The sequence below is a fragment of the Microcaecilia unicolor genome, chromosome 1 (genome assembly GCF_901765095.1).
Source record: "Microcaecilia unicolor chromosome 1, aMicUni1.1, whole genome shotgun sequence".
NCBI lineage: Eukaryota > Metazoa > Chordata > Amphibia > Gymnophiona > Siphonopidae > Microcaecilia > Microcaecilia unicolor.
This window is the reverse complement of record NC_044031.1, coordinates 708,463,050-708,490,500: the sequence shown is the minus strand read 5'-3', so window position 1 is coordinate 708,490,500 and position 27,451 is coordinate 708,463,050. Positions and strand designations below refer to the sequence as shown.

Sequence of the window (27,451 nt, the reverse complement as noted above, 5' to 3'; positions counted from 1 at the left end):
ATGCAGATGACTATTCGCCTCCTGGAGCTACTGGGGTTTGTGATAAATTACCCAAAGTCCCATCTTCTCCCAGTGCAGAAACTCGAATTCATCGGAGCCCTGCTGGATTCTCGGACGGCTCGCGCCTATCTCCCAGAGGCGAGGGCCAACAACTTGTTGTCCCTCGTCTCGCGGGTGCGAGCGTCCCAGCAGATCACAGCTCGGCAGATGTTGAGATTGCTGGGCCACATGGCTTCCACAGTTCATGTGACTCCCATGGCCCGCCTTCACATGAGATCTGCTCAATGGACCCTAGCCTCCCAGTGGTATCAGGCCGCCGGGGGTCTAGAGGACGTGATCCACCTGTCCACGAGTTTTCTCGAATCCCTGTATTGGTGGACGATTTGCTCCAATTTGACTCTGGGACGTCCCTTCCAAATTCCTCAGCCTCAAAAAGTGCTGACCACGGATGCGTCTCTCCTGGGATGGGGAGCTCATGTCGATGGGCTTCACACCCAAGGAAGGTGGTCCCTCCAAGAAAGCGATCTACAGATCAATCTTCTGGAGTTGCGAGCGATCTGGAACGCTCTGAAGGCTTTCAGAGATCGGCTGTCCCACCAAATTATCCAAATTCAGACAGACAATCAGGTTGCCATGTACTATGTCAACAAGCAGGGGGGCACCGGATCTCGCCCCCTGTGTCAGGAAGCCGTCAGCATGTGGCTCTGGGCTCGCCGTCAAGGCATGGTGCTCCAAGCCACATATCTGGCAGGCGTAAACAACAGTCTGGCCGACAGGTTGAGCAGGATTATGCAACCTCACGAGTGGTCGCTCAATTCCCGTGTGGTGCGACAGATCTTCCAGGCGTGGGGCACCCCCCTGGTGGATCTCTTCGCATCTCAAGTGAACCACAAGGTCCCTCAGTTCTGTTCCAGGCTTCAGGCCCACGGCAGACTGGCGTCGGATGCCTTCCTCCTGGATTGGGGGGAAGGTCTGCTGTATGCTTATCCTCCCATTCCTCTGGTGGGGAAGACTTTGTTGAAACTCAAGCAAGACCGAGGCACCATGATTCTGATTGCTCCCTTTTGGCCGCGTCAGATCTGGTTCCCTCTTCTTCTGGAGTTATCCTCCGAAGAACCGTGGAGATTGGAGTGTTTTCCGACCCTCATCACGCAGGACGAAGGGGCTCTTCTGCATCCCAACCTCCAGTCCCTGGCTCTCACGGCCTGGATGTTGAGGGCGTAGACTTTGCCTCTTTGGGTCTGCCAGAGGGTGTCTCCCGCATCTTGCTTGCTTCCAGGAAAGACTCCACTAAGAGAAGTTACTTCTTTCATTGGAGGAGGTTTGCCGTCTGGTGTGACAGCAAGGCCCTAGATCCTCGCTCTTGTCCTACACAGACCCTGCTTGAATACCTTCTCCACTTGTCTGAGTCTGGTCTGAAGACCAACTCCGTAAGGGTTCACCTTAGTGCAATCAGTGCATACCATTACCAAGTGGAAGGTAAGCCGATCTCAGGACAGCCTTTAGTTGTTCGCTTCATGAGAGGTTTGCTTTTGTCAAAGCCCCCTGTCAAGCCTCCTACAGTGTCATGGGATCTCAATGTCGTTCTCACCCAGCTGATGAAACCTCCTTTCGAGCCACTGAATTCCTGCCATCCGAAGTACTTGACCTGGAAGGTCATTTTCTTGGTGGCAGTTACCTCGGCTCGTAGAGTCAGTGAGCTTCAGGCCCTGGTAGCCCAGGCCCCTTACACCAAATTTCATCACAACAGAGTAGTCCTCCGCACTCACCCTAAGTTTCTGCCAAAGGTTGTGTCGGAGTTCCATCTGAACCAGTCAATTGTCTTGCCAACATTCTTTCCCCGTCCTCATTCCTGCCCTGCTGAACGTCAGCTGCACACATTGGACTGCAAGAGAGCATTGGCCTTCTATCTGGAGCGGACACAGCCCCACAGACAGTCCGCCCAATTGTTTGTTTCTTTTGATCCCAACAAGAGGGGAGTGGCTGTAGGGAAACGCACCATATCCAATTGGCTAGCAGATTGCATTTCCTTCACTTACGCCCAGGCTGGGCTGGCTCTTGAGGGTCATGTCACGGCTCATAATGTTAGAGCCATGGCAGCGTCGGTAGCCCACTTGAAGTCAGCCACCATGGAGGAAATTTGCAAAGCTGCGACGTGGTCATCTGTCCACACATTCACATCTCATTACTGCCTGCAGCAGGATACCCGACGTGACAGTCGGTTCGGGCAGTCAGTTCTTCAGAACCTGTTTGGGCTTTAGGATCCAACTCCACCCCCCGAGGGCCCTGTTTGTTCTGTTCCAGGCTACACTCTCAGTTAGTTGGTAATTTTTTAGGTCAATCTCAGTTATGTCCTCGCCGTTGCGAGGCCCAATTGACCAATGTTGTTGTTTTGAGTGAGCCTGGGGGCTAGGGATACCCCATCAGTGAGAACAAGCAGCCTGCTTGTCCTCGGAGAAAGCGAATGCTACATACCTGTAGAAGGTATTCTCCGAGGACAGCAGGCTGATTGTTCTCACAAACCCGCCCGCCTCCCCTTTGGAGTTGTGTCTTCCCTTGAAGTGTATTGTCTTGCTACATACTGGACTGGCCGGCTCGAGCCGGTTTCGGGCGGGAAGACGGCCGCGCATGCGCGGTGCGCGCGGGCGCGCGAGGGCTAGCAAAGGACTTTGCTAGTGAAGTTTCCGATTGGAGGGGCTGCCGTGGACGTCACCCATCAGTGAGAACAATCAGCCTGCTGTCCTCGGAGAATACCTTCTACAGGTATGTAGCATTCGCTTTCTGGAAAAGCTGACCCTGTAATCTAGCTGAAACAATCAAGCGTTTTTCCTTGACTTCAGTCAGTATTCTGAGGAAATGCTCATTACTCAGGTACATGCTGTTTCAATATAAACCATTCCACCCTAGCAGTGGCATACCGAGGGCGGGGCTATCCACCCTGGGTGCACGCTTCTGGAGGGGTGCAGAAAGCAGCCGCACAGCTCGCTGGTTCCCTGCTTCCTCTGCCCCGGAACAGGTTACTTCCTGTTCCTGGGCAGAGGGAGCAGGGAACCAAAGGAACCGACAGCCGCGTGGCTGCTCCAGGTAAGAATGCACCCCGGGGGGGGGGGGGGGGGGGGGGCTTGGGTAATATGCTGGGGAGGGGGTTTTGTTCTGCACCGGGGGGGGGGGGGGGGGGTGCGCAGCGGTGATCCGCCCTGGGTTGCAGCCAATCAAGGATCACCACTGCACCCTAGATCTTGGTCAAACCTCGATCACCACTTCCTCCTCAACACTGATGAGTATCAAACATTTGTCTGCTGATTTCCCCCTCATAGGCCTCAACTGATGTAAAGATGCTGCTGCCAGCTCCTCCATGTCTACCAGCTGATAAAGTCCACTCACCCCAGATGTGAGATTTGGCTTGGATATACTAGCGTAGTAAAAGCCACAGAATTTTCCATCTACTGTTCCTCACTCTACACCCAGCATCTTGCTTCTCTCCCACTGTTATGTCCTACATACCATGGAGGCTCTCATTCCTAAAAAGGACCACAACAATAAAATGGAAGTACTTTGGTAGGCAGAGTCTAGAATCTGACCTTATCTACTGAAGGTCTTTGAAAAGCCAGAAATAGAATGGGTTCCTAGTTTATGTATGGGGTTATTGGGGAGGATGATTTATTGCGTGCAGGTAGTTGAAAACATAGCTGCCAGATTAATTTTTGGTTATTAAAAAAAAAAAAAACAGCATTTAAGCCACTGTTATTGTACTGAACTGTTTCCCTTTAAATTTACAACTGCAGGATTTTCTTTAACACATTTGAAAACTTGGAAGAAGGCAGCAGTGAGCTTTCTGGTTTTCTCCAACTTCATTCCAGCCCTTTATACTGGCTTGATCCATCAGCGGGGAACTCTCGATGTCATGATTCACATTCAGCAGCTCTGCAGAGCCAACAGTTCTAAGGCTTCTACCACATCGGTTTTCTTTCTGATGCCTTGCCACTCTACACCCTTCTACAGGTAAAGAAAGGACTAGTACAGTTTTCTTTATGCCAAGATTATATTTTGGGCCTAGTTCAGCTTTGTAGACTGTTTAATGTGGGTCTCCTGCACAGGGAATTTATATGCTGGAGCAAAGTTAGAACTGGCCACTGATAACTGGACAATTTGCATTTCCTGTACATTAGTCTCTGCTGTATGGGAGATTTGCCCAGCTGAAACAGATTGAGGCAGCCATTCTGTAAACCACTTCTTCATTCATATTTTTTTGTTACCAGTGCAACAGCCACAGGCCCAGCTGGCAAGAAGAGCAGAATTCGGGCCTGGGAGGCAAAGGTAGCTGAACTGCTGTTAGGCCACCAGAGCAGGCCCTGTCTATGCTAATTACAAGTAACATTAATTCCAGCTCTCTTACAAGCAGCTAATTATTATTCCTTCCAGTGTAATAGGATAACCTTAGAGTACAAATTTCTCCAAGGCTGGATATCACAAATTAAAAGCTTAAGCACAAGCTTGGTGAAATTTGCATTCTAGGGAAGAGGTGGCAGCAGAAAGGTGTTAGCACCCAGTGTAACTGTTTACGATGCTATGGTTGCACCACTCCTCAAAAAACCTTCACTGGACTCTACCTGCCCTTCCAACTATCGTCTCATCTCCCTCCTCCCTTTCTTATCCAAGTTATTTTAACACATTGTTCACCACTGGTATCTTGATTTTTCTTTTCATTTCAAGCTATTCCTGATCCATTACAATCTAGCTTTCGTTATCTGCATTCAACACATCTTGGAATCCCTATGGATAGAAATTCCATGTATAAAGGGGAAAAGGATAGTGCTAGGACTGTGCTATCATCCACCTGGCCAGGATAGACAGATACATAAATGTTATCATAAATTAGGGAGGCTAACAAACTGGAACACAATAATAATGGGTGATTTACAATTATCCCGGTATTGACTGGGTAAATGTAATATCAGGGCTTTCTAGGGAAGTAAAATTCCCTGATGAAATCAAGGACTGCTTTATGGAGCAGCTGGTTCAGGAACCAACCAGAGGGGGAACAATTCTAGACCTAGTCCTTTGGAGTGCATGGTCTGGTGCAGGAGGTAATAGTGCTGGCGCCTCTTGAAAACGGTGATAATAACATGATCAGAGTTGATTTAACCTCTGGAGTAAGAATTTAACTTTCAAAAAGGAGACTATGACAAAATTAGAAGAATGGTAAAAAAAAAAAAAACCATCCTGGAAGCCCAGACCAGATATATTCCATGTATTTAAAAAGGAGGAAGAAAGGCCAATTGACAGCCAGCCTGGTTAAAATGTCAGGTGAAGGATAAACATAAAGGAATCCTGTTCAGAAGGAATGGATCCTCAGAAGCTTAGCCGAGATTGGGTGGCAGAGCCAGTGGTGGGAGGTGGGGCTGGTGGTTGGGAGGTGTGGCTACTGCCGGGCAGAGTTCTACGGTCTGTGCCCTGAAAATGGCAGATACAAATCAAGGTAAGGTATACATAAAAAGTAGCACATATGAGTTTATCTTGTTGGGCAGACTGGATGGACCGTGTAGGTCTTTTTCTGCCGTCATCTATGTTACTATCAGGGTCAAGGAGGAGATAGCAGTGGCACTGGGAATAGGAACATTGTTTTGGCACCGATCTGGGGGGGCAGAATGGTCCACCATCTGGGCCTGGAAGATGGAAGCAGCTGAGGGAGAAGTGAGTGAAAGGGTGCAGGGGTAGGGCAGAAGAGTGAGATAGAGGGTAGGGTGACGGGAGAAAGGAAGAGTAAAGAGAAAGGGAGGAGAGAGGACTGCATCTGGGTGGGAGAGCATGCACTCATCAGGGCTGAAATATACTCGCCATCTACTTCTGACAGCCCACTCCAACACAACATATTAGTTATTGGGGGGAGGGTGTGGCAGGAATATGTAGCAAGTATACTTTATCCTTGGGTGAATTTTAGAATCTTTTGCTGGTACATAATTTCTAGATTAGACCCATGCTCTAATATTTCAGTCCCATTAGGTCTGTTTTATAGCATATACAAATCAAACTGCATGAATATAATTATGCATGAGACATCTGCATGTGGTTGAATGTGGATATCCTAAAAACAGAGTTGGAAGTGATGCTTAAGCACTAAGTTTATAACTCACTAGATTAGAATGTGATGGCAACATTCATGTTCCCCATGGCAGTACCTGCTTAAGCACAAACTGCTGAAGTCACTGAAGGGCCCTTTTACTAAGCTGCATAAGCATCTATGTGTGCCCAACGCATGCCAAAATGGAGTTACCGCATGCCTACTGCGTGGCCCTTGTAATTTTATTTTTGGTGCGCGTCTGCTACGCGCACCTAAAAAATATTTTTTATTTTCTGGCATGCGTCAGCTACATGCGCCAAGTGGCATTTGGCGCGCGTAGGTCAATACCGCCCAATTACTGCGTGAGACTTTACCAGTAGGTCAATAGCTGGCAGTAAGGTCTCGGACCCAAAATGGATGCGTGGCAATTTTCATTTTGCCACACGTCCACTTTCAGCAAAAAAGGCATTTTTTGCAGGTGCTCTGAAAAATGATTCTGCGTGCGCCCAAAACACGCGTCAACACTAATGCAGGCCATATTTCAGCGCACCTTAGTAAAAGGACCCCTCAAAGTAATGATATGCCTTAATCTCTAGCAATAATATTGCAAAATACACTAAAGAAAATAACTGGATGAAATGTATTAAAAATAGGGTGGAAGCCTGCATTGAGGTAATGTGAAGTACCATGTAGAGAATGACAGGGGGGATGGGGACATGTGGTTAGAAGGACGGGAACAGGGGGAAAAAAAAACCTTTGTCCCCGTGTCAGAGAAAAATGTAGTCAAAGACCATGTGGCCTATCCCGTCTGTCCATCCATACCATCTACTTGCCCTATCCTATGTACTTGTCCCAAGCTTTCTTGAATTCAGATACTGTTTTTATCTCCACTGGGAGGCTGTTTTATTAATTCACCATCCTTTCTGTGAAGAAATATTTGCTCAGGTTACCTCTTAGTCTATCCCCTTTCACCTCATTCCTATCCCCCCTCGTTTCAGATCTTCCTTTCAATTGAAAGAGACTAGCCTCCTGTGCATTTATTTCCCGTTGCTTGCCTTTCTTCCAGAGAATGCACATTGAGATCTTTAAGTCTGGCTCAATGTGCTTTATGAGTAAGACCACTGACCATTTTAGTAGCCGCCCTCTGGACCAACTCCATCCTGTTTATATCTTTTTGAAGGTGCGGTCTCCAGAGTTGTACACAATATTCTAAATGAGGTCTCACCAGAGTCTTTATACAGGGGCATCATCACCTCCTTTTTCCTATTCTCATCCTTCTAGCTTTTGTTGTTACCTTTTCTACCTGTGACCACGTTAAGATCATCATATACGATCACACCCAAGTCCCACACCCTTTTTCATGCACAAAAGTTCACCCCCTAACCTGTACCATTCCCTCAGATTTTTGAACCCAAATGTAGGACGCTGCATTGTTTAGCATTAAATCTAAGCTGCCAAATTCCAGACCATTCTTCTAGCTTCTCTAAGTCCTTCCTAATGTTATCAACAGCATCAGAGGTGTCTACCTTATTGCAGATTTTGGTATCATCCACAAAGAGGCAAACCTTACCAGACAACTCTTCAGCAATATCGCTTATAAAAATGTTAAAAAGAACTGGCCCAAGAACTGAACTTTGCAGCACACCACTGTTTCAACTAGATGGGACAGCATCTATAAAATTCTAGTATCAATATGTAAAAACTTAACACATCTTAGACAACTGGCAGCTAAATTCATTGATAAAAAAAACTGCAGAAGCTGCTTTTGGATTTAAATGAAGCACTGTCAAATGAGATCATTTGTGTCTTGTCTGCCTTTGATATGGCAACAAGGTTTGTCTGCTGATCAGACTCCTACCATCTGCAGTGTCCTTCCATTATAAGCCCAGTTGCTCAAGCATCTTACTATTAATGCAAGAGATTCATCCATTGTTGCTGGTATCAAGGAGCATTTCCAACACTTAACTGACACTTATTTTCCTGTTTATCCATTACACAGTGTTGGTTCTCTTGTACACCCACATCTGAAAGACAAACCAATTATCTTCCCAGATGTAAAAACACAGGCAGTTGAATCTTCGAGAAGGCTCAAGTTCATCAACAACTTGGGATCCTTCACAATCCACATATCTGTGCAAAATCCCCCCTCCAAAAGAATGAAAATGCATGTTAGTAATTTTATGAGTGACTTTTAGAGAACAATGCCTCCTTTGAAGGCTATTGTTAATGGATTGGGCAGTTATTTATGTTTGCGTGATGCAGACGACAATGTTTGATTTTTTTTTTTTTTTTTTTGAAAAGCAAACAAAAGTGCTGGCCAAAACTACTGGCAAAACTTGCCCGGGGGAATGCTGTGCATTCCTGCTACCAGCATGTCTTCTGAGAGGACATTTTCTATTGCGGGAAGTACTGTGGAAGAAAGAAAGCTAGACTAAATCTTAAAAATTATTGATGACTTATTGTTCAGCCACTGATTTTAAAAATTAATGTATTTCTTCCCTTCTAGGGCATACAGAGCTGGTTGTATTTTGTCCCCCTGGACATTTTAACAGGGTGAATTAGGGTTCTTTGGGGTAGCAGAAGTAAGATACTGTAGGGGTTGGAAGGGTTTATTTCAGTTGCTCATTATTGTTTTGTATATTTGTGATTTATAAACAATAGTTGTACAGAATATTGTATCTTTTTATATTTAAATCTTTTTATTACAAAATCATAATGCAGACGAGGACAGAGCCATGTGCACCGAGACAACATGGTTTTTACAATGCAAAACACAAAAGTATTCAGCTAACACGCTATTCAAAAGAGTCAAAAAGCAGGTAATTTAAAAAGAGGATGAATGTATTAGTGTGCTTATATGGCCTTGGAGAAAAATAGCCTAGTATTCCCATCACAGAAGAAAATGCAGCTCTTGCCAGTGTGGAGTTGTATCCCCAAAGCCATGACAACTGTCCAAAAGTACAGATGTTCTGACCACCTTGGTTCATTTACTGTAACAGCAAATGTTTCTCTCTTTTAGCCACATTCACTGTCCAATACAAATGAGCTTCCTTGAATGTCCCCCAGATCTCACAGAGTACGACGGCTACATTGACGAAGCTGATATATTTTACATGAGTCCACTGGCCTGGCTCAGGGCTGAGTTTTACAAAGAAACATTATTACCCACACATTTAGTCTTCTTCAACGTACTTGAACAGGTATGTAAAGGTTAAACATTGTACCCAGGTCTGACAGCTAGCCGTCGCTACCTTCAGTAATGAACAAGAACAAGCCCTACATCTATTAGACAGCTAGCTTTTATCTTGTTCTGTGACTGACAGCTCCCTTTGAAATGACTTAGCTGGTTGAAATTCTCAGGGAAGTTTTGTGCTATAATACTAAACAGGTCTGATTTCTCAGAGACTCTTCCCCTTTAGTTTAATACTTGAGCAGCACTTAACCTTTTACAAACACAAAGTTTGGCCACAGTGCTTCTTGGCGATATAGTAAAAGGGTTACTTAACTAAAGCATTCTAACTTGATGATGATTTTGCCCACATTATAGGGTTGTTTTTTGCTATCCTGCAAAGGGTCTGAATGATGTATTTTTTTTATGGTTGTCACCAGTCCACTGAAAATCATTAGCTACCTCCCAACAGGCATTCAAACAGCAAGTGGAAATAGCAATATCCAGCCTCCTGAGTAACTACTACAGAGTCAACATTAGCACAGATTACTAACTGTAGTACAGTAAATGATGTATTAGCAGATAGGGGTAGTAACTAAGTACTTGTACTTCATTACAGTACATATGTACAATTGTTAGTACTTTTGCTTGTAACAAGTTACATTATTTTGCAATACTTTTTACTTGTAACTCGCTATAAATAAGCAGTACTTTTATGTTTTTGTAACGAATTACAATTCAAGCAAAGATTTCTAAAATAAAAGTATTTTCCATATCTCTTGCAGCTGATTTGGGCCTGAACGTCCGGTCCCAATCAGCCGCAAGCCAGCATCTGACATCATCGTTCCTCTCCCTTCCACGAGGCCAGCTTTGCCCCCAGTCCCCCTACCTAGAAACTCGCACTCATGAACGCCTCCTGTTTTAAAGAGGAAACCCGAACTCCCCTGACCTACTTTAGGCCCCTACACAGGCCCACCTTACAGTGCTGGTAGTCCAGTGGTGAGCTGGGACAGGAGTAATTGTGTGCTGGAGCCAGCTCACCAGAGCCATTTGTTAGATTTTTAAGAATTTTGGGAACCGATTTAAAGTAGCTACTTTAACAACCGGTTTCCAAAATTTGGTCCCTTTTTGGCGTTGGCGTCCCCTGTGGCTTAGGTATCTTCTCTCTCCCCCCCTCTCTACACTCGTTCTCTTTGTCCTCCTCCCCCTACTCCACTTCACCTCCTTGCTTCTTCTTGTTCTGCCAGTGCCGCGATTAATTTTTTTAAGCAGTTGGCAGAAACAGGCTGCTTCAGCCAATTCCAGGGGCCTTGCTTTAGCCCTTGGGGGCGGGACAAGCTGAAGGAAGGCCCCTGGGGATTGGCTGAAGCAGCCTGCTTTTGCTGATGTGTGCCAGCACTACTTAAAGATTAATCACAGCAGAAGAAGAGGCAAAGAGGTGCAGATAAGTTGCTCTGTCCAAACAGTGGTCCTTTATTGTTGGTAGCAAGCAATTGCTCCCCCCCCCCCCTCCTCAAATGCTGCTTTTTCTTGTGTCTCTTCTGGCTCCCTCACCTCCCATGACCCACTTCAAACTCTTGGCTCCTTCCCGCAGTGGTTCTGAGCAGTAAAAAGAAAAACAGCTGCTGGTACAGAGCTGCAACACTCATAGCCAGGCTCTGCCGGCTCAGAACCTTCTCCTGTGACACACTTTCTGCTGCCGCAGGGGAGGTTCTGGCAGAGCCTGGCTGTGACTGTTGCAGCAGCTGTTTTTTAGTGCTCAGAACAGCGGCGGGAAGGAGCCGTGGGATTGAAGGGGGGGGGGGCAAGCCAGGCTGGGGGTTTGAAGCAGGAAGTATGGGACGGGCCACGGGAAGTGGGAACAGGAGACCTATGAGCTACTTTATCCACGTTGTCTTTTCTTTATTGTTGGTAGCATTTTTATTTTATTTCACTTATAAACTATCCCATCTTGTGCAGCATACGGATGTACACAGAGGAAGTATTGGTTTCATCGGTTATAGTAGTGTCATTTGCAGGGGCTGGTTATAGGTACTCCCTGTATTTGTTTGTTTTGGTGGCCCTTTATTAGATGAAAACATCTCCGCACAAATTATGAGAATCAGGTGCTTAACAATCAGACTTGCTATTTATAAGTACAATTAAAAAAAATTAATTAGGTTGAAACCTGGGAGTATTTAACATTTCTTTTTCCTGTGTCAAAAGAAAAAGATGGCTTATGGGAGCTCCTTTTGAATTGTTGATTACAGGGGTATGTTATAAAAATGCACTTGCCTGTTTTTATTACTGCTGTTTCACAGGGAAGTACTGCTAACATTTTCCAGTTCAGCACACTGTTGGCCATCAAGTTCATACAAAGTTAATTATATTCAATGAAAAATAAATCTGTTGGCTCAGGCTGCTTGCTCTGTGAATATTCTATCACCGTTTCCTGATTGCTTACCAATAATTACATATTAAGGGCATTTGCTTTAAGCCTTGTCTTAATTCGTTTATCCAGTTCTTATATGCACAGAAAAAGGTATAAGAAAGTTGGTGAGAGGTTATATGTGTGTGCTCAATGTAAAGACCTCCTAGCTCTCAGAGAACGAGTCTGTTCTCTTAGGCTAGAGGAGCAGACTTGGAGGAGCTGAGGGAAACGGAGAGATACATAGATGAGCCCTACAGGGACGTTGTAGAGAAGTTCCACCACCAGTCTGGCAGCCCCTGTGCTGCCTTGGAGGAAGGAGGTCTTCTAAAAAGAGAGCATCACCCTGGTGCAGCTGGAAGTAATTCTGTAGCCAGGACCAGCTCACCAGGGGATGCACTATCCTCTCATACTGAGAGTGTGTCTCCAGGAGCTTCTGCCCAGGAGAGAAGGGTTAGGATGGCTGTTGTAGTTGTTGATTCAATTATTAGGCATGTAGATAGCTGGGTGGCTGGTAGATGTGAGGATCGCATGGTCAGTTGCTTGCCTGGTGTGAAGGTGGCTGACCTCACGTCACGCGTTGCCTAGCTAGGATTTTAGATAGTGCTGGGGAGGAGCCGGCTGTCTTGGTACATGCGGGTACTAGTGACATAGGAAAATGTGGGAGAGAGGTTCTGGAAGCCAAGTTTAGGCTCTTAAGTAGAAAGCTCAAGTCTAGAACCTTTAGCATTTTCCAAAGTACTCTCCATTCCACGCGCAGGGCTCAAGAGACAGGCAGAGCTCCAAAGTCTCAATGCGTGGATGAGGCAATGGTGCAGGGAGGAGGGTTTTAGATTTGCAAGGAACAAGGCAGCATTCTGGGGCAGGGCCGCCGAGAGACTGGGCCGGGCCCGGGACAAGGCCGCCCCTGGGCCCCCCCTCCCCCCCCCCCCCCCCCCACACTGCCGGGCCCTTGCACTATATGTAGATCCTTCAAGAGGTAGTGTCATGATTTAGGCTCTACACCTTTTCTGATGTTTTGGTGCCACCTCAGTAAAGCCAAAACACAATCTCTCCACTGTAAAACACTATACACAAACTTGTGCAAAAACCCACTCATAACCTTACCAAACCATAACAGCACTAATTCCAAGGACAGGACGAACTACAACCTTATGCGTAGAAAGGCAGCACTATAATTACACCGGGCTCCAAAACACCAGTACACAACCTAATGAAAAACAAAACAAAAAGGGCTGCAAATACTACACACTAGCAGAATACTGTACCTTGATCACACATGAAAAACACATGGCAACAGATATGACACAAGGAACTAGAAATAAAAAAATATGAAGGCAAAATACTGAACTAGAAAGTTACCTCAAGAAGTCAGACTCAGCATGCAGCAATACTAGAAAAATTGAAACTTGCATGAAAAATATCACAGATACACATTTCCAAAAGCTGACATATTCCAATTAATAAATTCTGAATAAAATACTTTTTTCTACCTTTGTTGTCTGATCATAGTTTTTCTATTTGCTTTGGTCCCATCTTCTGTTTTATGCAGTGTCTTCTTTCCATTTGATATTTTTTCTCTCACCATCCTCCTGTGTCCTTATGCGTCCTGTCTACCATCTGTAACCCTGTCCCTATCCTTCCTCAAGTTTCGGCATCTGTCCTGAAAGTGTTCCGATCCAGCCCTTAAATTGAGCATTTCTCCTCACTCTCCTCCCCTCCATCCATGTACATGTATTTCCTGTCTTCCCTCTCCTCCATCCATATCCAGCATTTCTCCTCTCTTCCTTTTCCCTCCATCCGTGTGCATCTCCTTCCTTTGTCTTTCCTTCCCTTCATCCTTGTCCATCATTTCTTCTCTCTTCCCTGCCCTCCACTCCATCCATCCATGTTCAGCATTTCTCCTCTCTTCCCTTCCCTCCATCCATGTGCATCTCCTTCCTGACTTCCCTCCCCTCCATCTATCCATGTCCAGCAACTCCTCATTCTCTCCTGGCCTCTCCTCCATCCAACCATATCCAGTAAATTTCCTCTCTCCCCTGCCCCCTCCAATCATCCATCCATGTTCAGCAGTTCTCCTCTCCCCTCTGCCCTGCCCAGCAATCTCTTCTCTCCCCCCCCCCCTGCCCTCTTGTCCAGCGATCTCTTCTCTCTCCCCAATGCTCTCTTGTCCAGCAATCTCTTCTCTCTCCCCCTGCCCTCTTGTCCTGCGATCTCTTCTCTCTCCCCCTGCCCTCTTGTCCTGCGATCTCTTCTCTCTCCCCCCTGCCCTCTTGTCCAGCAATCTCTTCTTCCCCCCCCCCCTCTGAGATCCAAGGCCTGCCCCCCTCCGAGATCCAAGGCCCTTCTACTACTGCTTATCATTTCTATAGCGCTACTAAACTCCCTCCCTCCCTCCCTCACAGAACCAAGGCCCCCCTCTCCTTCCGTCCATCCGACTGAATTCCAAGGCCCCCCTCCGTCCCTCCCTCCGAATTGCAAAAGCGATCTTGTTCTTACTTCGTTGGGGGTTGGCGAGAGCAGCATGCAGAAGAGAACGCAGTGAAAAGCGTGCAGGCTCCCGCTTCAGCCTTCCCTCGTTGTCTGTGGTACCACCCTCAAAGGCGGGACCATAGACAACGAGGGAAGGCTGAAGCGGGAGCCTGCACACTTTTCACTGCGTCTGCGTGCTGCTCTCGCCGTAACCCCCGCCGAAGTAAGAAGAAGATCGCTTTTACAATTCGGAGGGAGGGACGGAGGCGGGCCCTGGGAGTCGGACGGAGGGAGGGAGGGACGTAGGAGTCGCACGGAGGGGCGAGCACCCACGGACTCGGCGCCGGGCCCCCCTGGAGGCCCGGGCCCGGGGACTTTTGTCCCCCCTGTCCCCCCCTCTCGGCGGCCCTGTTCTGGGGAAGGGGGAGCCGGTTCTGGAATGATGGGCTGCACCTTAACCAGGGTGGGACCAGGCTCCTGGCATTTAAAAAGGAGACAGAGCAGCTTTTAAACTGACATCTGAGGGAAGGCCGACAGTTGTTCAAAACTGTATGGTCCAGAACAAGGCATCTTTCAAAGTTTATCACCAAAATAGGGAAGATAGGGTATCCCGATAGCAAGGTTGCAATAGGTACCACAGTAGATCAGGTGTCTTTACATAAAAAACAGACAAGATTGCAAATTAACACTGTCAACTGCTGAGCAAGATGTAAATAGGAACAACAGTGTGAAATGTCTATATGTGAATGCCAGAAGCCTAAGAAGTAAGATGGGAGAGTTAAAATATATTGCACTAAATGAAACATTAGATATAATAGGCATCTCTGAGACCTGGTGGATGAAGGATAACCAGTGGGACACTGTCATACAAGGGTACAAATTACAGCGTGGTGGAGGGGTAACATTGTATGTTAAGGAGGGTCTTGAATCAAATAGATTGAAAATTCATCTTGGAGTCCCTTTGGATTGAAATTCCACGTGTATAGGGGAAAAGGATAGAGATAGGAGTGTATTACCGTCCTCCTGGCTAGGATGAACAGACAGATGTAGAAATGTTATCAGAAATTAGTGAGGCTAACAAACTGAGGAACACAATAATAATGGGTGATTTCAATTACCCTGAGATTGACTGGGTAAATGTAACTTCAGGGCATGCTAGGGAGGTAAAATTCCTTGACGAAATCAAGGACTGCTTTGTGGAGCAGCAGGTATAGGAGCCAACAACAGGAGGAAAGATTCTAGACCAGACCTTAGTGGAGCGCATGATCTGCTGTGGGAGGTAATGGTGCTGGGGCCGTTTGATAACAGTGATCATAATATGATCAGATTTGATATCGGCTTGGAGTAAGTACACACAGGAAATACATTAGCATTTAACTTTCAAAAAGGAGACTATGATAAAACGAGAAGAACAGTAAAAAAAAAAAAACTTAAGAAGAGCAGCTGTGAAGGTCAAAAATTTACATCAGGCATGGATGCTGTTCAAAAATACCATCCTGGAAGCCCTTACCAAATGTATTCCATGTGTTAAAAAGGAGGAAGGAAGACCAAACGACAGTCGGCATGGTTAAAAAGTGAGGTGAAGGAAAATAGAAGGATCCAACTGAAAATAATAAGAAACAGCATAAGGAATGGTATGCAAAACGCTGATAAGGAAGGCAAAGAAGGACGTTGAAGAAAAGATGTGTTGGAGGCAAAAACACATAGTACACATTTTTTAAGGTATATCAAAAGCAAGAAGCTGGCAAAAGAATCAGTTGGACCACTAGATGACCAAAGGGTAAAACGTGTACTCGGGGAAGACAAAGCCATAGCAAAGAGATTAAATGACTTCTTTTTTTTCGGTCTTCACCGAGGAAGATTTGGGAGAGATATACCGGTGCCAGAAATGGTATTCAAAGCTGACGAGTCAGAGAAACTGAATGAAATCTCTATAAACCTGGAAGATGTAATGGGGCAATTTGACAAACTGAAGAATAGCAAATCTCCTGGACCAGATGGTATTCATCCCAGAGTACTGACTGAAAAAAAGAACTTGCAGAACTATTGTTAGTGATATGTAATTTATCTTTAAAATCAAGCATTTTACTCTGGGATGAATACCATCCGGTCCAGGAGATTTGCTACTCTTCAATTAGTCAAATTGCCCCATTACATCCTCTAGGTTTGTAGAGATTTCATTCAGCTTCTCCGACTTGTCAGCTTTGAATGCCATTTCTGGCGCCGGTATCTCTCCCAGATCTTCCTCGGTGAAGACCGAACCAAAGAATTCATTTAATCTCTTCGCCATGGCTTTGTCTTCCCTGATCGTCCCTTTTACCCCTCGGTCATCTAGTGGTCCAACCAATTCTTTTGCCGGCTTCTTGCTTTTTATATACCTAAAAAAATTTCTTACTATCTGGCTCATTTTCAAAGCACTTAGCCTCCCAAAGTTCCATAGAAACCTATGGAACTTAGCCTCCCAAAGTGCTTTGAAAATATGCCTCGGTGTTTTTGCCTCCAACACAATCTTTTTTTCAAAGTCCCTCTTTGCCTTCCTTATCAGTGCTTTGCATTTGACTTGACATTCCTTATGCTGTTTCTTTTTAATTTTAGTTGGTTCCTTCTTCCATTTTCTGAAGGATTTTTTTAACCGGCTGTCGTTTGGTCTTCCTCCCTCCTTTTTTAATACACAGAATATATTTGGCCTGGCCTTCCAAGATGGTATTTTTGAACAGCATCCACGCCTGATCTAAGCTTTTGACCCTCGCAGCTGCTCGTCTAATTTTTTTTTTTTCATTGTTCTTCTCATTTTATTATAGTCTCCTTTTTGAAATATACTTACTCCAAAGCTAATATCAAATCTGATCATATTATGATCACTGTTATCAAGCGGCCCCATCACTATTACCTCCCGCACCAGATCATGCGCTCAATTAAGGACTAGGTCTAGAATTTTTCCTGCTTGTCAGCTCCTATACCAGCTGCTCCATAAAGCAAGCCTTGATTTAGTCAGGGAATTTTACCTCCCTAGCTTGCCTCAATGTTACATTTACCCAGTCAATATTGGGGTAATTGAAATCACCCATTATCATGTTAGCCAGGGGCAGTCAAACAGGACCTCTTGCTCCTAGGGGCCCTGTGGAAGCATTAGCATCTCCATCCTGCTCCAACTGTCATTGCCGTCTCTTGTTCTCAATCTAACTGCCTTTGTCAGCTCTCTTCTATTCCCTTTTGGCTCCCTGCAGTGCTGCCTTCTTCAGTCCGAGCCATCGACAGTGAGGTAAACACACTTCCTTCGGACGCCCGGAAGCTTTCTCTCTGCTGCAATTTCCTGCCCCGCATAGGCAGCACGCTGCAACAGAGGGAGAGTTTCCGGGGCCACTGAAGGCAGTGTGCTTACCTCATTGAAGTTGCCGGCAGCCTGGAAAATTGAAGAAGGCAGCGGTGCTGCGAGCTGGAACTAAAGGAGTGGGTAGGTTGGTTTCCCTTTCCCTCTTAGCACTCCTCATCCCCTTACCCAAACAAAGCAAGCAAATCTATTGAGCTGCTCTATCCATGTCATTCTTTATTGTGGACCTCACTTATAGATACCAGCTTGTGTAGCGTATGGATGTACACAGAGAAAGTATTGCTTTCATCTAATTAGTTTTAAATTGTAATCATTGTCATTTTGAGGAGCTGGTTTATAGGCCCTCACTCTATTCTGATGTTTTCACCTAGTAAAAGGCCACCAAAACAGACATAACAAGCTTAACAATCAGACTTAGTATTTATAAGTATGGTTTAGAAAAATCATTAATTAGGTTCAGACCTGGGACCATTTAACATCTTTTTTTTTTTTTTTTTCCTGTGCCTACATCAAAAGAAAAAGATGGCATGTGGGAACTTGCTCCTTTTGCTTTGTAGGATGCAGTGGTATATTATTACTACTATTTCATAGAGAAGGTATTGAATAATGAGGGTAGGGTTTCCTTCATGCAGAACTGTCCAGAGTCGGTCTAAATGTGCCAACATTGTCCAGTTCAGCATAGTATTAGCCTCCAAGTTCATACAATGTTAATTATGTTAAGTGGAAAATAAATCTGTTGGCTCGGGCTGCTTGCTATGTGAATTTTCAATTACTATTTCATTATTGCTACCAAGTATTACATATTAAGGGTATTTGGTTTTTTTTTGTTTTTTATAAATCTTTTTTATTAATTTTCAATTATACAAAACATTGCTCTGAGTTACAGCTTATCATCATTCACATCATATTGCTGTAACTCTTTGCATACTCTAGCTATAATTCCCTCTCACCCGTCTCCCCTCCAATCCCCCCCTCCCCCGTATCATGGTGGTGCTAGTTTCTGTTCATGTAATTGTTCATACGGTTGCCACAATTTGTTAAAGGCTCCCATTCGCCCTCTTCTCATAGCTATCAGTTTCGCCATCTGGTAGAGGAAGTCTACTCACTGCATTAAGGGCATTTGTTTTAATTCATTCATCCAGTCCTTACATGCACATGGTTTTTAAACCCAAAGGTTTCCTATGATAGCATTGTGCTTATTTGAATTAGTCTTTCTGTACAAGAGGATTAAAGCGATGCATTTGCATCAGTAAAGGGGTGCTACAAAGGGGCACACTCCTTCAACTGACCCAATGTGCTAACTTTATTTAAGATGCAAAAGTTGTAACGGTTTAAGATTTGCTTCTGAATGATAAGAGTTTGCTGTCTAAAATAGCTGATATTTGATTTGGTATGTCAGGCATAGAATATTTTCCTACTGGGGTGTTGTCATAATGGCCAGTACAAACCTTATATCAGAAAGAAATCTTTGAAGAAAGTTAATTTTTTTTCTCTAACGTATTCAATTATGACATCACTGATAATTCATTCTTTTTAGCAGCATTGGCTCTCATATTACTCTGTTATAATATGATCATTCCTGTACTCATTTGAGAAAGATGACATAGTTTGTGTTGTAGCACTATTTTCAACATTTGGATAGTTCCCCATGTAAGCTTTTGAGTTACAGAGATATCTCTTCTTCTGTGTATTTTTTTCTTCTTCTCTTTTTCTATATGCTTAGGATTTCAGTACCTCTTATGTTCCTGTTATAGATTTTCTCATGACTGAGAATATGATTTTGCACTCTTTAGTATCATTTTTGTACTGAAAGGTAGCTTATTGGTACACTGGTCAAGAGTGTATGCTGCCCTTTCTATACCTGCTATGTGGTAGGTTGTGTCCTGGATTTCACTCTGTAATGCATTTATATTTATGAAGGATGGTATTTCCATTTTTGTGCATTTTAGTGTTCAAGGTTTTATGTTTCTGTTCTATTGTACCCTCAGTGATGTAGACAGATCACAAGTTGATATGTACCTATTCACAATACGGTACTGCTGCTGGTAAACATTTTAGATTCTGTGGTCTGACTTGTTAAGAATGCTTTGTAGTAAAATAAAGTAGTTTTAAGAGCTATACTTTTATTACTTTTACTTTTACTCTGTGTATTAGAATGGGATGTGCCCTCTAACCTAAACATCTTTTAAAAGGGCAGATTGGGGTTTAAGGCATTCTTCACCATAGCATGGGTCCCTTTTTACTCTCCAAAACCGAAACATGCCCTTTACTTAGTAGTATAAACCAATGCTGTACATCATTTTCCATCCTTTGGTCAGCATCTAGTACTAAAACCAACATTTCAAGTTTGTTGTTCTATTGTATGATTCTTCTATTTGTGTATATGCAAAGTATCGTCAGAAAGTTAGAATGCTTTGGGTTAGTTTGCGTTCAGTGTTTTACCAAATCTGAGCAACTGCAATAAATTTCACCAGGTTAGCTGAAAAGGTCAGAAGGGAACAGTGTGGCTGGGAAGATGGTGTGATTAGGAAATTGTACTGTAATTCAGGATAATACAGTTCCTCTATGTCACAAGTCTTTGTGTCATCAGGATCCAGCTGAAAACAAGGCATCAACCTTAAGCGTAGGCTCATGTAAATCAGCAAGTTTAAAATACATAAACTGTGCATAAATTTAACCTAAATATTTTTTTAAAATTCTTATAGGAAATAACACCATTTCTGGCCTCATATAATTATGTGAAAACTGAAACAGTCTTTCATACCCACCTACCTGAAGGTCGCATTGGAAGCCACATCTATGTGTATGAAAGGAAACCTAAATGAAACAGCTTAATAACTAAGACAAAGGAAGCCAGATTACTGTACTGAAACATTTCTGCACAGAGGGTATCTCTGGACAGTACTCAGTGAACAGCAGCATGATCCCAACTCAGGATAATATTGACCTAGGACTTGACAAAGAAGGAGTGTTCAGAAGCCAAGCGCTTCCAGCAGACACCAGACAAACTGATGAAAAGAAATGATTCTTAAGAGTATTGTCCTAGCGTACCAAATTTGGGTTTTAACAGACTTTTTTTTTTCCCAGTTTGCCTCTTTATTTTTCTTCCACAGTCCAAGAGATGTTACACATGAACAATTCAGCAAGCTGATTACAGTGCGGCACAAACCTGTCTTCGCAAATCAACAGGCACTTTCACCCCAGAAAGACAAAAGGTAGACAGGTGTAAGATTACCACACATTGACAAAGTTCCACCAGATCACATACTTCCCGAAAAGTAGTTTTAAAAGTTAGCACATCAAACAGACTTAAGATTTACATCTTGTATGATGTCACTTTAAACATTAATAGCCTGCAATGACAGCTATGTTTTCCATGCACATAGGCCACACCATGCATAGCTTACGGTAAAATTGTAACCAAACTAGTTCTATCATTCAGCAAAGCTTTAACTACACAAAATGCAGGATTGGAAGCTTCTGATTGGTGCTGGGAATTGGTGTGTAAAATCACCATAGCTAAGATTTGAAGACAAAGTACCTTGCACGTGTGTTGGAAATTCCCAGTACAGAAGTGCATTGTACAATATAATAAAATCACGTGGATCTATGTTCCCGGTTGCCCTTCATGATTATTACTTGCAGCTCATGCTGGTCAATATTTGGGATCAAACGGTAACTGCCCCAATTCTATTTCCAAATTTGCCATGTGTCTTCCATTAGTACGGCCATGTTTGTGCCATTTACCTTCCTTCTTATAGTGCAGCTGATGTTCATCTTGTTTTCTGTGCCCAAAGCCTTTAGCACTTTTGTGATGTGGCATTTTTAAATGTTGGCTGTAAGAAAAAAAAAATGGTTATTTAATGGTAGGAAACGTTTTCCTTTACAAATAATCTGATAGATCAGTTTCAGCCACAGCTGCTGATATCAGCATGACTTATTGCTAAAGATTAAGCACATTAGCACAATACTTCTAGTACAGGCATTTGTGCAAAAGGACTACATAGTGCATTAAAAATATGTAAACATTCATACTCTGGCCAGGATAGAGGCTATATGGCACAGCCTCATACTGTAGGTGGTGGAGGCAAACAGTATCTTCAGGGAATAAAACAAGGGGAGAGAATCGCTGAGGAAGAGGAAGGGATTGCAAAGCTGAGCAGTTGATTTGGAAGGACAGGTTAAATAGGCTGAATCACCAATCTGCCATTGTGTTCCCTCTGTTTCTATGGCAAAATTTCATAGACCATATTACAGACTGGTTGTTTAAAAAAAAAAAAAAAAATTTGTTTCATCGACACCTTTGTGCATTCCTTGAATCTCTGACAGCAGCCACATTCAGAAGTGTGTCACAAATTGCTCCACATTGAACCTATTAGAAACTTCATGAAACAATCACACGTGCCACTGTTTCTGATCAAGGTTATGGCCAGGGAATTCAGTGGAATCAGAGGTGAGCTGAAAGTGCTTTTGCTGTGCCAATTCCAATTAAAATGTTTTTAACAGGCAAGGTAGCTATAATTACTTACCACATGAACTTCTGAAACTAGGCCCAGTACATAGGATAACTATTTTATCTAAGTTTGGTGATCAGCTGTTTGTGTAACAACCGTATTAAATATGTTTAGTTGGTGTGCACAAACCTAGGGATAAGTTGTCACAATTTCAATAAAATGAATTGTTTGGGGGTAAGCATTTCCTATTATGCCACTATCAAAAGAAAAAAGCAACACTGGGCCTTCAGAACTAGGACAACAGGAGTACTTTATTAATCAATGACCCGACACGGGCCGTGTTTCGGCGCCAACAAAGGCCCATGTCGGGTCATTGATTAATAAAGTACTCCTGTTGGCCTAGTTCTGAAGGCCCAGTATTGCTTTTTTCTTTTGGTTTGTCTGACTATATTGCCCTCTCTGTCTGTATTGCTATTATGCCACTATACAATAAAGGTGGTCTTTTGGAAGTAATTTCATAAAGAGCCTCAAATTTAGGTACATCACATACATGTATAAATGACTAGAATACTGGCATTTATGCATATTGAACAGATGCACCTAGAAATAACAATATTCTGTAATTACACTACACATGTGTATCCCCCCCATCTACAGATGAGCATTTACATCAGCTCTATGGCTAGCATAAGTGCTCGCTCTTAAAAATATGCATGTAGACGTAGATATGCATTTTAATAAGGGAAAGTATAGATTAGGTGCCTTCTTATAGAACTGCTTACCTCAATTTAGGCATCCCAATGCCTATTCTATAATGGCATCTGGGTGCCTAGATTCCATTATAGAATAGCTGCGTAACCTGTTATCAGCACACTTTGTTTACACAGCCTCTAAGCTGCAGTTGTGTCAAGGTGGCAGGAATGTGTGTAACTTGCAGAATGCTGTAAATTAACTGTGTAAGTGGCAGCTCCACCCATTGCCTGCTCACGCCCGTCATGTGTAAGTCTTTCTTACATTTACACACTATGCTATGTATGTGTGCCCTTATAGAGTAGTGCCTAGGTGCTCTGCTAGAATTTTGACAGGTGGGTGTAAATTCTGCACGTAAGTGCTAGTATTATGTACATTAATGCACATGGATACCCAATTATAGGAGTAGAATTCTGGAGGCCAAGTAAAAACTTAACTAGAGCTTAAACCTCCATTATTTATACAAATATTTCCTATATTTATGCTAATCACACTTCCATCCCCTTACTGCAGGCCACAAATCCAGTTTTCAAGTTCACTTCTTAGTCTCTGGTTAAGTACTAAAGATGCTTATAGGCTGAATGGTGAAGATACTTACCTGTAGCAGGTGTTCTCAGGACAGCAGGCCAGTCATTCTCATGTGGTGATGTCATCCATGTTGCCTGGTGTGGAATGCGTTTATAGCGTATACAAATGTAAGAGCACATGCCAATGTCACCACTGCACATGTGAAAGTGCCTTCCCACCTGCTGCAAGGGCATGGGACCAGCAATACAATAGCTGTACAAAAACAACTTCAAGGGGAGGTGGGAGGGTATGTGAAAATGACTGGCCTGCTGTATCTTCGCTTTTGCCAAGGACAAACAGCCCATGTCATACTCGCACGTGGGAAACCTTAGCTACCAGGCTCACCGAAAACAACAAATGAGTTTATCTTGTTGGGCAGACTGGCTGGACCGTGCAGGTCTTTTTTTTCTGCCGTCATCTACTATGTTAATAGTAGGCTAACTGGAACTCGTAACGGTGAGTTCAAAATGCTAATCAACCTGAAACTATATACATACTCCCCTGGATTCTATATAGCAATACTTTAAATCTGGTTGTACTCTGGATTTGCATGTGCAACTTAAGCCAGTCAGCACCGATAATTGCCAATTAATAAGCAATTATTGACACTAGTTGGTATTAACTAGAATTTACATTCACAACTGTCTAAGCGTATTCTGTAACGTGATGCATGTAAATTCTACATGGCATAGTTGAAAGGGGCATTGAAGGGTGGGTCATGGGCATTTCTAAAATCTATGCCCATTCTTAAAGAATACACCCAATCCGTCTCTAATTTAAGCAACAGCATTTACACCAAGTTTTACTTGGCGTAACTGCCTGCGACTAAATTTAGTCACGTGGATGGGTAATCAGAGTCAGGAAGTGTTTTTCACGGAAAGGGTGGTAGATATGTGGAATGCCCTCCCCTGGGAGGTGCTGATGAAAACGGTAATGGAATTCAAACATGCATGGGATAAACAGAATCTTAACGGAGATTGGTTGGCGAAGCCAGTATTTGGAGAGTAAAACCAGTGCAGGGCGGACTTCTACGGTCTGTGCCCTGATCGTGACTGAATAGATATAAGGGACACAGTGCTTATGTTAAAACCTTTAATAGTCCAAATTTGATTGAAGGAAGACCCGACACGGGCCATGTTTTGGTGCCACCGCACCTGCGTCGGATCACACGAATAATAAGGAGGCTTATACAGACAAATTCAGTGCGTCTGCTGACTTGCAAAGTTGTCTCTAAATATATTCCTCCTTATGTAGTACAATATTAAGCTCGCACTCACTTCAAAAGAGAATTCCAAATTGACAAAAAAAGCCTTGGAATTTACTTTTGAAGTGAGTGCAACCGACGCACTTAATTTGTCTGTATAAGCCTCCTTATTATTCGTGTGACCCCTGACGCAGGTGCGGTGGCACCGAAACATGGCCCGTGTCAGGTCTTCCTTCAATCAAATTTGGACTATTAAAGGTTTTAACATAAGCACTGTGTCCCTTGTGTTTTTAAAGGCCCCTTGTGCTGTTTTTTTTTGTTTGGACTTTTTTGTGCTTAGTTCCCTCTCTTTGTTACACACATGAACAGATATACATACATAAGTATTGCCATACTGGGAAACACCAAAGGTCCATCAAGCCCAGCATCCTGTTTCCAACAGTGGCCAATCCAGGTCACAAATACGTGGCAGGATCCCAAAAAAGTACAAAACATTTTATACTGCTTATCCCAGAAATAGTGGATTTTCCCCATTTAATAATGGTCTATGGACTTTTCCTTTAGGATGCCGTCCAAACCTTTTAAAACTCCGCTAAGCTAACAGCAACAAATGCCTGAGTTTAATTACACGTTGAGTGAAGAAAACTTTTCTCCAATTTGTTTTCAATTTACTACATTGAAGCTTCATCACATGCCACCTAGTCCTAGTATTTTTGGAAAGCGTAAACAGACGCTTCACATCTATCTGTTCAACTCCACTCATTATTTTATAGACCTCTATCATATCTCTCCTCAGCCGCCTTTTCTCCAAGCTAAAGAGCCCTAGCTGCTTTAGCCTTTCCTCATAGGGAAGTCGTCCCATCCCCTTTATCATTTTCATCACCCTTCTCTGCACCTTTTCTAATTCCTCTATATCTGGGCTGGAGTGTAAATTTTAAGGGGCTTCAACGTTAGCCTCAGAACTTTTAGTACAGGAACAGTGCTGGGCAGACGTTTATGGTCTGTGCCCTGAGAAAGGCAGGGACAAATCGAACGCTGGTATACATCTAAAGTGTTACATACCACGTCAAATGAGTTTATCTTGTTGGGCAGATTGGATGGACCATTCAGGTCTTTATCTGCCATCATTTACTATATTACTATGTTAAACTGTGTGAAAATTTAGATGTATAGAATATGCCTAGGTGTCTTTTATTTTCTCAGTGCAGAATTTTAAGGCATGATATATAGAATCTAGTCCACTATGTTAGAGTGTAGCCTAGAACAAAACAGGCCTAGGAGTCTGGAGTTGGATTCTAGACCCCCAAACTAATTATGTAGAACTGTCTGTCCAAACTGACCACCGCATCCAGGTATTTTGCTCAAGGGAATAGTGAGATGTGAATATGTGGACTGAAGACCATGTTGCAGCCTTATAAATTTCTTCTATAGAGGATAACCAAAAGTGGGCTACCGCTGTAGCCATGGCTCTGACATTATAAGCCTTGACACGTCATAAGTGAAAGAAATGCAATCTGCCAGTCAGTTGGAGATTTTCATTTCTCAATGGCAACCCCTGTCCTGTTGGGTTCAAAAAGAAACAAAAATCTAGGTGGACTGTTTGTAGGGCCTAGTTCGCTCCAAGTAAAAGGCCAATGCTCGCTTGCAGTCCAAGGTGTGCAGTGCACTTTTGCCAGGATAGGCATGAGGTTTGTAAAAGAATGTTGGAAGACTGATTGACTGGTTCAGATGGAACTCCTACACAACCTTAGGCAGAAACTTAGGGTGTGTGTGGAGAACTACTCTCATGATGAAACTTAGTGTAAGGTGGATCCACTACTAGGGCCTGAAGCTCAGTGACCCTGCGAGCTGAAGTAACAGCCACCAAAACCAAGACATTCCAGGTCAAGTACTTAAGATGACAGGAATCAAGTGGTTCAAAGGGAACTTTCAGCAGCTGGGTGAGGATGATTTTGAGGTCTTGTCTCACGACACAGAGGTTTGATAAGGGGCTTTGTCAATAGCAAACTTCTCAGGAAGGAAAGCAGAAGCGTTCCAGAGATGGGCTCACCTTCTACATGGTGATGGTAAGCACTAATTGCACTGAGGTGAACCCTTACAAAGTTGGTCTTAAGACCAGAATTGGACAGGTGTATAAGGTATTCAAGCAGGGTCTGTGTAGGGCAAAACAAACAGAATCCAGGACCCTGCCCTCACACCAGATGACAAACCTCCATTTGAAAAAATAACACCTCTTAGTGGCATCTTTCCTAGAAGCCAGCAAGACACTGGAGACACCCTTAGGAAGATGTAAGGAAGCAAATTCTAAACTGTCAACATCCAGATCTGCCTGGACCAAAAAGGGACAACCAGAATCATGGTTCCTCGGTCTTGCTTGAGTTTCAGCAAAGACTTCCCCACAAGAGGGCTGGGAGGATACACATACAAAAGACCGTTCCCCCAATGGAGGAGGAAGGCATTTGATGCTAGTCTGTCATGCGTCCTGACCTTGGAACAATAGCAAGGGATTTTGTGGTTGAATGGAGTGGCAAAGACAGATGCACTGAGGGTGTGCTCCACTCCCAGAAGATCTCATTAACACTTGTGCTGAGCGATCATTTGTGTGGTTTCATGACCCTGCTCAGTCTGTCGGCTAAGGTGTTGGATTTGCCCACCAGGTATGTGACTCTGAGGACTATTCTGTTCTGGATGGCCCATCACCACATCCCTACCACAGAGGGTATGATCTGGTACTTCCATGCTTGTTGGTGTAATACATTGCAACCTGATTGTCCTGTTGAATGAGTACAATCCGGTTAGCTGATCTCTGAAAGCCTTTAGAGCGTTCCCAGCACAGACCCTGGGGAAACCCCATTATCTACCCTTCTTCATTGAGAATATTGACCATTTAACCCTACTCTCTGTTTTCTATCTTTTACCCAGTTTTTAATCCACAATAGAATACTACCTCCTATCCCATGACTCTTCAATTTCCTCTGGAGTCTTGCATGAGATCAGGGCTGGTCAGGAAGGGAAAAAATAGTGGATGAGAGACAA

General features: G+C 43.8%; 2 protein-coding genes across 6 annotated transcripts in view; one reads left to right on the top strand and one right to left on the bottom strand.

The window, feature by feature from the left end:
• PIGB (phosphatidylinositol glycan anchor biosynthesis class B) overlaps positions 1 to 20,386 on the top strand; it is a 54,571-nt gene extending 34,185 nt beyond the window's left edge. Inside the window, exons 10-12 of the mRNA XM_030189151.1 lie at positions 3,786 to 4,002; positions 9,081 to 9,261; positions 20,146 to 20,386. Of these exons, the coding sequence (XP_030045011.1) occupies positions 3,786 to 4,002; positions 9,081 to 9,261; positions 20,146 to 20,265 (518 nt within the window). The 3' untranslated portion in view covers positions 20,266 to 20,386. The remainder of the gene's footprint in view (positions 1 to 3,785; positions 4,003 to 9,080; positions 9,262 to 20,145) is intronic.
• The window catches only part of CCPG1 (cell cycle progression 1), a 172,612-nt gene that overhangs the window by 13,222 nt on the left and 131,939 nt on the right, over positions 1 to 27,451 (bottom strand). For 2 of the 5 annotated variants that reach the window (XM_030189107.1, XM_030189121.1), the window contains one exon: positions 20,529 to 21,276. In XM_030189107.1, coding sequence (XP_030044967.1) covers positions 21,096 to 21,276 — 181 coding nt within the window. In that variant the 3' untranslated portion in view covers positions 20,529 to 21,095. Of the gene's footprint in view, positions 1 to 20,512; positions 21,277 to 27,451 lie in introns of those variants that run through there. The other 3 variants (XM_030189116.1, XM_030189112.1, XM_030189129.1) reach the window with 3 other exon arrangements.